The following is a 9,803-nucleotide window of genomic DNA, read 5'->3' as shown; positions in this document are numbered from 1 at the left end:
ATCACATGGAGTGAAAATGATTGATTTAGATTATTATTTGAAATCATTTTGCTGAGAAAATCCAGGATATCAGTGTAATTTACTTTCTTTTTAGTATCTAAAACGAATTTTACCGAATAAAATGTCATCGGATTGTTTTTCTTTTATTTTCTGCATTTACCATGTCATCCCGAGCTACACTCCGCACCACATGGTGGCGCTAACGTACCATTACGATGTTTGCAACGGCCAATAAAAACCAGGAAGAAGATGACGCGGAGGGATGATGACGAAGACGAAGACGACGCCGGAAAACGCCATTTTGTTGTTGAACGGGACCAGCAAAGAAGGACCGAAGATACGTTACCGAAGGTAAAAAAAACTGTTAAATTCAAACATTAAACATCTGAGTTTCATTGATATATTTCTGGTTTAGATAAGGGTAAAGACCAAGACGTCTTCACTGTTTACGGTTGGGCTTTAAATCGCGGATGCTTGAAGCCAGATACTTGGAAGTTTGTTAGCTGTTTCCTTAGCAGTCGACTGTGTGAGCTGAAGAAGTCTTATTTGACATTTAATCAATGAACACAAACGCCTTTTTAAGCAATAATCCACGAGTGTATTCATCGCTGTCGTCTTTTGCGTGTGTGGAGCTTTGTACAGCCAACGTTAACGTGGATCTAATGGTTCCTCCCCGGGCTAGTTGGCTAGCCATAACGAGCTGTCACTTTTAATACTTTAAAGTATTAAGATTGAAATAAATTCGCTTTCCAAACGACTTGCTCGCTTAAAGTAAACATTATAGTATTGATTTATCTCGACTCAATCATTTGGCGATGCTCAAATGTGGGATATAATTAAATAAACACGACGTCAGAATCAAATTTATAACCCTGTTTTTAACATTAAAAAAACAACAACAATTGTGGTGCTTAACAATCATGAACTAAACAGCTGATGCAAAGAGAGTAAAATACAACTAACACACAAGACGGGTGGATGTACACAGAGTAAAGGATGCTGGTGTTGGATGTAAATGATTCATTGATGTGCAGGTTATAGATTTAATGTTGATGTGTATGAGTGGGAAGAAGTGCTTCTTATGGTGTGAGATTTCAAAAATAAACCTCAACCTCCTTAGTAGAAAGGGTGTTTAAAAATACATTATGAATAGTAGTAATAATATTAATAATAATAATAAAGTGTTTCCAGGTTGGGAGGGTGGTTCGGCCATAATATGTCCTACTTGCTTCAGTGTGTCAGAGGCGAACAGGTCCTGGAGGGACGGGAAGCCAATCGTCCTCTCGGCAGAGAGAAGGATTCACCGCAGTCTGCCTTTTGTCCTTGACTATCGCAGCAGCATACCAGATACGGTTTAAGTATTTTTACTAGGTTTACTAGGCTCTCAGGAGTGTTTTTCTTTTTGTTTTTTTCAATTTGGCCATAAAGTAAAATGTTCCCACAGCAAGTTCTTTTGGTGTTTGTCTTTACAACTAAGTCAATGATGTTTATATTAATAGTCTCCCGTGGAAATGCTGTCGATCGACTGTCAAAAGACAAACGGTCGTGGCTCTGCTTGTCCACTCGTGTGCCATTGAACCTCAGCAGAAGTAGGTGCAACAAGATGACATCATTAAACGAGCACCAGTCAAACTTGAAACGGACGAGGAACCAGTGATTGAAATCTGATATTACTGTTGGTTACAGCCACCTTTTTTTTTTTTTTTTTATGCAGGTAAACGGAAGTGACTGTTACGATAATGCAAAAATATTTGCAGTCAGCTCAGATAATTGCCACCCGGCGATTGTTTCATACTTTTGAGAGGAATTCGTAGTCACGGTCGTCCTCGTCTTTTGGACAGATGGCTAAATGGTTACCACGGTGATCCCTGTATGTCCATACATGTACGGCACAAACCGGGTCTAATCTGCAGGTGTGTAGAAGCTGTACCTGACGGCATCTCCACTCATAGATCAATAAGTAACACAACTTTTACAAGTTATCTTGTCCGTTTTAATATCTTTAATATCAATATCTTGTGTGTCTTGATTGCAGTAATAAGAACCTGTCATTGCAGTAACAGAGATGAGCTGTAGGCCTTCACACTCTCAGGGTGTTCCTTGCTTGATCTCAGTGCTCTGTTGGGTTTTAATTGCTGAACAAGCCCCTTTGTTGTGTTCCTATTGTGTTTGACGGCAGAGTTTGCGTCAGCTGATACGTACTGTAATCGGCTGTGTTACATCATAGGACTGTCATCAGCCTTCCCGTGTCTTGAAATGGCAGAAAAAGATGAAAGAAAAGGAAGACTGTTATCCATATATTTTTTTTTTTTACTGATCAGGACACCCTAATATTGATATTTAAAAAAAAAAAAAAAACATTTTAAATTATTATTTTCTGCTTTGATACATTTCTGCCCACCCACGTTATCTTATACTTCAGGATATTTTGGATATCTAAAAACAGAACAGCGTGACAAGAAGCAATGTTGTATCCAAGGTTTGCCGTGAAATCACCACTTTTATTTGCTCATAAATGAGCTTGTTCCACTTGTGCTCCAAACCTCACTGTTAAATCGGTGCGTAGTGCTGCTACCAGATTGATCTGCGGTACATAAATGTCGCGGTGAGCCCTGTTAAATTTGAAATAATGGACTTGTAATTTGGTTGGCGTGAAGAGCTTTTTTTGTATTTTACCTGCCGTCTTCACTCAGCCACGTCCCTGTTGTAGTGTTTACAAAGTAGGAACAACAGTAGCCAATTGATTTATTTATTTTTTTAAGTTGACTTGAGTTTTTCTCCTCAAACCCACCCAATGGCCCAACACTCATCCTTAATCTACAATTTAGTTACCTCGTGCATCTGTTTAACTTGCTCGTGCTGTTTACAGTTAAAATGATCAACTCAAAACCAGTCTTCATTCATTTCCTCATCTTCTGTGACGGCGTGCATGTTAATGGGCTTCAGGAGCTCTACTTGGTGTCTGGTGAGTTTGAAGTGTCCCTGCTGTCATGTGATCAGCTGAGCTGGTCACAAGCACACGCTGTAGCCGCAAAGTCATTTGGAGATACGGCTTATCGGCGTTCACACTAACGGCGTGTCGACACTGAAAGTGAGTTTTTCAGTTGTCGTGTGACTCGCTTATCTGAAAGAACTGAGGCTCTCGTATTTTAACACGTTCAGCTGTAATAACTGGCCGTGTAATGGCTCGCGGTTTACTCGTAATATACCCTCATAACAGGGAGCCAAAGCAGTCTTGGATGCCTCAGGTATTCTCTCCTGCATTTTAAATGTGTGACTAACTACGGTGATTGTGAATTGGCCTCTGGGTGCTTTTAAAATGCGGGTGACCTACAACTCGATGGTGAGCCTGAAGGCATCCTGGGAAAACGCAGCCGGATCTCCTGAGCTGCTGCTTCTGCTCATCTGCTGCTGTATAACAAACTATTCCAATAAGTAGCCCTGCAAAGACTGTGGACTCAATTGTTTATAGGTTTTTTTTTTTTTTTTTTTTTTTTTTTTAATTTTTTTCCTCTCATGACTTAAAAACGTGGTTGCCATCGGTTACAAACTCGAAACGAGAAAAAAAAAAAAAGATTGTTCGATTGATCAGATAGTTAAAATAAACACTCCTCATCCTCAACTTCCCGTTCCATGAGAATCTACTTTTTCCATCAAGCTCATGAAAAATGTTTGAGGTCCTCTCCGGAGCCCCGTGTTTGGTTTGTTTGTTCTGGGATACTGTGGGAACGTGGCGGCGCCACTTGTCAAACTTTTGAAAGGGCTCACTCGAAGGTAACGAAAACACGAAGATGATTGGTGATTACGCACGTGTGTAAACATAATTACGAACGCTGTACTCCGTTTCTGCCAATAGATCCCTATAAATCCTTCACACTGAACCTTAAATTGGGAGAATTATGGATTCCCCGCGGATTCATTTGTTTCAGAAAATATTTAATATTTTCTGCCGTGTTGGCAGTTCTGTGTTTGTGAAAAGCTATTTGTCACGATTGACCTATTTTGGACCGAGTGATTAATCAAGCCCGAGTGTGTGAAACATGAGCTCGCTGCAGTCAGGTGCGGGAAGACAAAGCGGGAAAGGCTGCCGGGTTCATGAACTAATGCCGCTTAACCCGAGTGCTCAGCTCGGGTAACGCCTTCACCGTGAAGATACCGGTTCAACCGAAGTCTGTGGATCGTCTTGCGTGTGCGTGCATGCGCCGGTGTCAGTCATCCAGCCGGGCTCGATGACCCGCCGTACACATTTATCTATCGTAGATGAGAGTACTTGAAGATGCTGATGTTTGAAATACTGCTTCCATTGCGGCGGCGGCCGGAGGCATTATGTTATTGGGTTGTCTGCATGTTCGTCCATTTATACATCCATCCCATTGTCAGGAATGCAGTATTTCAGGTACCGCCCGGAGGCATAACTAATGTCTTTTTAAATGCCCACTTGCATTCAGGGATGAACTGATTACAGTTCGGTGGTCAAAGGTCGCTTTTGACTAAACAAAACATTTGCGGCCACAAATCAACAATTGATACACTAGTTATGACAAGGTGTTGTACAGCTGTGTAATAGGATAAAAAAAATAATCAATTGATGACGTTTTATATCCAAAAGGTCAACTTCGCTGTGGCATCATACAGTTCTGCAAAAAAAACAACAACAAAAAAACAACTTTTCTAACCATTACTCAAGGAGATTTTGACCGTATTTCATATTCGGTCCGATACCGAATCGGTGACACGAATCTCGGCTGTCCACCTAGAAACCGTGGTGATTGTATTGATCCTGTGTGATGTCGGGTCGAAGATGTGTGTGTGTGAAGCAATCGGGTTTTGAAATTTGCATCTCCGGTGTAGCAACATCATCCGAACAAGCGTGCGAACACGTACAGGGATTCCTCCGAAGTCTTAACGGACACGGCGGAAAACTGCAACCTCACCGGTTGGCGAAGGCATATAACCATAACACAGAGGCCCCTTTTTCTTTTTTGTTTTGTTAGTAGTCTAATGAATGCTGTAGTATTTATAAAGCATAGGTTGTACATTTGATTTTTGATTTTATACACTTTATTAATCCCCGAGGGGAAATTTCTTACACATGGTAATAGAAAGGCGTAATTGGCCCCTTTTTGGTGACTGTTGTGACTTTCGAGGCTAAGTAGCTAATCCACTACTACGTCGTGATCAAGAGTGCGTCTGACAGCAGATCAATGAGTGCAATGGTTTTCTTTTGGTTCTCGTTTACCTCAGCACTTATCACGAGCTTGTTAGCAGCGCTGCTTGTTCTGGGTAATGTGTTGGTGGCTTCTGTTTAACTTGCTTTCACAGCAGCAGTGTTCTTAGAGGGCAAACTTTTTTTGTTGTTGTTCTTATCTTAAGAAGGTTGAGGAGGAAGTTGCGGAAATGACAGGTGCTTTTTTTTTTTTTCTAGTCGTTACAATGCACATTGATGAACACAGAGGACATCAACGAGAAACCTTCAGACGATTCAAAGGTGAAATGTGAATTATTTAACCGTTTTATGTTTGGCTTTCTAGTCGAGAGGATGTGGCGTTTACTGAAATCCTGGTGTTTTAGTTCAGCCAACAACAACAACAGCTTCCGCAGGGGGGACGTCAACACTTTGATCTTCTCTGTCATTGATTGCGGTGTGGCTCCGCATTTTCGGAAACCTGACGACTCCATATTGTGCGTCTCTCTGCAGGTGAGCCAAGATGGGGAATATTGCGAGTCTGTTCAAGGGATTGTTTGGAAAGAAAGAGATGAGGATCCTGATGGTGGGACTGGATGCTGCTGGAAAGACCACCATCCTGTACAAGCTCAAACTGGGAGAGATCGTTACCACGATCCCGACCATTGGTGAGTCCTCTCCTGCGACCCCATGATTGTTTCACAACTGCCGCGCTGTCTCGGACATTGGGACGAAGGCTCAACTCGATGTCTTTCTCGTTCGTCCACAGGTTTCAATGTTGAGACGGTAGAATTCAAGAACATCAGTTTTACAGTGTGGGACGTTGGTGGTCAGGACAAGATCAGGCCACTCTGGAGGCATTATTTCCAAAACACACAAGGTGAGGATGCGGAAATGTCGTCGTCATTCAAGCATCAAGTCCCTCGTTGGCTTCTTCCTGCTTTTACACATAAGAGACTCTTGTCCGCCTCCATCAACACTAACCCAACCTCTTCTCCGCTGGCAGGCCTCATCTTCGTCGTGGACAGTAATGACAGGGAGCGAGTGGGCGAGGCGAAGGAGGAGCTGATGAGAATGCTGGCTGAGGACGAGCTGAGGGAGGCAGTGCTGCTCGTCTTCGCCAACAAACAGGTGAATATGTGTGATTGTCCTTCAAAAAAAAGAAAAAACAGAATCAGCTCATCACCATTTGATAGATATAATCAAACGAAATGAACCCATTTTAAATGAGAACATTTCCGTTATAGATAATTCATTACTTTCATCTTTTTTTTTTTTAGCTGCATCAAATAAAGAAAATGTAATTATGTGGATTAGTTTGAACCCTCCGTAGACCGAGCAGTTTTTTTTAGATTTTTTTTTTTTTTGTCACTTTTTTTCTCGGAGGTCATTTTTCGCTGTACCAGGAAGTGGTGAAAATGGCACAATCATGTCTAGAAGTAGGGAGAACTCAAATCTGCTTTGCGCAATATAACAACAATGTAATAATGTCACGAATGAAAAAAGAAAAGAAAGTTGGATTTCTTTGATAATTTATTTTACAAAAATATCATTTATTTACAGAACCTGGAGCGTGCGAACGGTTTATTTTTTACAAATTAAATATCACAATTTTGCGGTTTGATTGGGTCATTTTTCTGGACTTATGTCTGAAAAACTATTTATATTTTTACAGTTTCTGGTTGAGTTATTATTTTGCCAACAATTTTTTTAAATTTTTTTTTTTTTTTTAAAAGAAAACACCTTTCAAACCTGTTGTGTGGTTCATGTGTAGAACATCTATGAAGGAGTTTTTAGTGGAAACACTGCGGAGAACAATGCAGAGTAAAAACGACTCCAGTAACGGAGAAAGAAAACTCATAAAATAAGACTTGTCCACCAATCTGTTGTCCCAGTGTGTACCACCATTGTTCCCAACACACACAATGCAACTGCAGTCACACGCTCAGCACTCAAGCCAGTCATATTAATGCCGATCATGGTCTCAAGTCTCGACTCCATTTCAAAATAAGAATACGCAGCTGTTTAGGATTTAGGTTAAGATTTAAGATCCGGGATTGACGAGTCGGTCCTCAAAACCAATCTGTGCAAATATGAGCAGGTTTGTCTGTCTCCCTCCCCCATCCCCCCCTCCCTTCTTCTTGTTGATTAAGTGTCGTTTCGTCTGCTCCTCCAGGACCTGCCCAACGCCATGAATGCAGCTGAGATCACAGACAAGCTGACGCTGCACTCCCTGCGTCACCGTAACTGGTACATCCAGGCCACGTGCGCCACGAGCGGCGACGGTCTCTACGAGGGTCTGGACTGGCTTTCGAGTCAGCTAAAGAACGCGAAATGATCCGTCACTCGGCCTCCCTGTCTGTCAGCTCCACCTGCAGTGTCCTGGGAGACTTCACTGGTCCTGTTCTCACTCTCTCTCCTCTCTCTTTCTTTTTCTTTTTTTTTTTTTTTCCCACCTCTTATTTCCTCGGAAGCGTTGGACCTTCGGCCAGTGCTGCCCTGCATCCGTGTACTGTATGGCTGTGTCTGGGTGTGGGTGTGAGTGTGAGTGTGGGTGTGAGTGTGAGTGTGGGTGTGGGTGTGAGTGTGTGTGAGCGCTAAGTGGGAGCAGCCCTGCTGTGCCTTGAACACAGTTAGCTCTCAAGTCACCTCATTCCTGCAGTGTCAGCACATGCGAAGGCACTGATTTCCACAAAGCAAAGAACAAGGCAAGATTACCGAATGCTGCGTGTCCTCTGTCGAGAATGTTTGTAAAGAGAAAAACCAAAAGGTAACAATAATTCAGTTTTCACATTCACTATTGACGTTAAGGCCTTTTTGATAACTGTTTATTCACAGGGTACACCGCCATGTAACCTGTGTTATGTTTGGTAAAATCAAATATGACATCTGACATCCCGGAGCAGCTCACGTTCTTTTGAAAATGTTGAGTTACGGTGTCTTTAAAGGATCAGTAAGATTTGTTTCAAACTTTTTTGAAGTCCACATCCTGCAGGTCCTTGTAATGGTCAGAATGTACTCGCCTGTTCCTGCAGAGAAGTTCCCACCTTTTAGTTTAATCATTCCCTCTCTTGAAAGTTCTCCCTCATGGCTTATCGTGTCTGATATTTCTTTTCAATAGGTCTTAAAGATCCATTATGACTGGGTCTATAAATGGCAATAAATGTTGCAGTGCATGTTTACATATATGTGGAGGATTGTGTGTGTCTGCATTGTCGGTGGATGTGTGTTTTCAGCCCATTGGAAGAACATGGCCTTTTTTTTTTAACTTTTTTTTTTTTTTTTTAAAGAGTTGCTCCACTCTAGCTTTTTTTTGGTATGTATTGGTAGTGTTTACTTATTTCCTCTTGTATGTAGTTCTTCAGTTTAGGGTCTGTTTTCTATTTTATTGGCTGTTTTTTTTAATTTTTTTATTATCATGTTACTGTTGATCCATTCGTGACCTGGTTTACTTTGAGCTGACGTGTCAGGTGGGCTGTCCGTGTTGGGGTGAAGCGCTCTCGGGACCAATTGGTTGTGTTCACTTCAGTTTTGGATTTTGCCCGCTCTTGTGATTTCCACATCGTCACTGCTGTGATAGACGGTACATTTGAATCGGAAGCGTATCGGCTGCGTCGGCTCTGTAAATGCTTCTTCAATGCTCGACGGGGCTTCATTGTGTTTCCTCTGCGTGTAAGCCAGGCCCCCCCCTCCCCCGCCCCGCTGTTTATTACATCAAATTATGCCGTCTGCACAACCTCATCAGCTTGCACAACACGGGGCCTGTGTGAAGACAGCAGTTTGTCTCTGTCATCACAGTGAACCCGACACACGATAACGCTTTACACCAGCAGACTGTTCAAGCGTGCGAGTACGAATGTCGCACCAGTTCGACCAGTAACGGAATAGTTGTCCTCGCACCCGCCGATCCCAAAGGATGCTGCGATTAACAAGAGTCTGGAGCAGTACACACACCCCATTACAGAGTGAAGATGACTCTAAGGTCATAATATCCCGCTGACCTCGCGAGGGAGATTCCTCGTCCCTTTTTGTTTTTCTACAACTGGATGTTTTTTGTTTATTTTTAAGTAATTGAACGACTAATCTTTCCAGGCTTTGTCCTCATATCAAAGTATTTCCTCAACAGTAGAGACGTCATCTGGTAAACGGCAAGAAATACAAATGTATATAAAAAACAAAACAAATCCTGTAAGAAAATGTTTTGACTTGACATCATCCACCTGCTCTTATGTTCAGATGTGAAGCTTTAATTTTCAAAATCATTTCTGTACAAAATGACATGTTATGTGCATATGTATTTCTTAATTACCTTCTACGCTTTTTTTTTAAACTCATCTTGTAACATCTGATAAATGCACTATAATAAAGAGATCTCTATTGTACATCTTCACCTACTGGCCTCCTCATTGGATAACTTACAAACGAATTTGTAGAGAAATATATCCATTTTAGTGATCAATATTGGCATTTCATTGCTTTATATTTTTGTCTTCAAATATCACAATGAAACACAATCTACGTAAAGAGCTGATATTAATATTGTACTCCTGGTTAAGAAAAAGTGTGCTGCTGTGCAGGGATACCATAGTTTTGTATTAATTGAGTTTTGTTTTGTCTT

At 41.6% G+C, this 9,803-nt stretch overlaps 1 protein-coding gene across 1 annotated transcript; it reads left to right on the top strand.

Moving 5' to 3' along the window:
* Positions 1-262: 262 nt before the first annotated feature.
* On the top strand, positions 263-9,575 carry arf2a (ADP-ribosylation factor 2a). Its single transcript, XM_069148711.1, has 5 exons — positions 263-351; positions 5,699-5,853; positions 5,955-6,065; positions 6,192-6,316; positions 7,362-9,575. The coding sequence occupies exons 2-5, from the start codon at positions 5,709-5,711 to the stop codon at positions 7,521-7,523; spliced, it is 543 nt and encodes a 180-aa protein (XP_069004812.1). The 5' UTR covers positions 263-351; positions 5,699-5,708; the 3' UTR covers positions 7,524-9,575.
* The last annotated feature ends 228 nt before the right edge of the window (positions 9,576-9,803 follow it).

Source organism: Embiotoca jacksoni, unplaced genomic scaffold (assembly GCF_022577435.1).
Source record: "Embiotoca jacksoni isolate LCO1_2020_lvr unplaced genomic scaffold, fEmbJac1.0.p SCAF_15, whole genome shotgun sequence".
In the NCBI taxonomy this organism is placed as follows: Eukaryota; Metazoa; Chordata; class Actinopteri; family Embiotocidae; genus Embiotoca; species Embiotoca jacksoni.
Note: the sequence above shows the minus strand (reverse complement) of the source record. Positions and strands in the feature narration are given on the sequence as shown.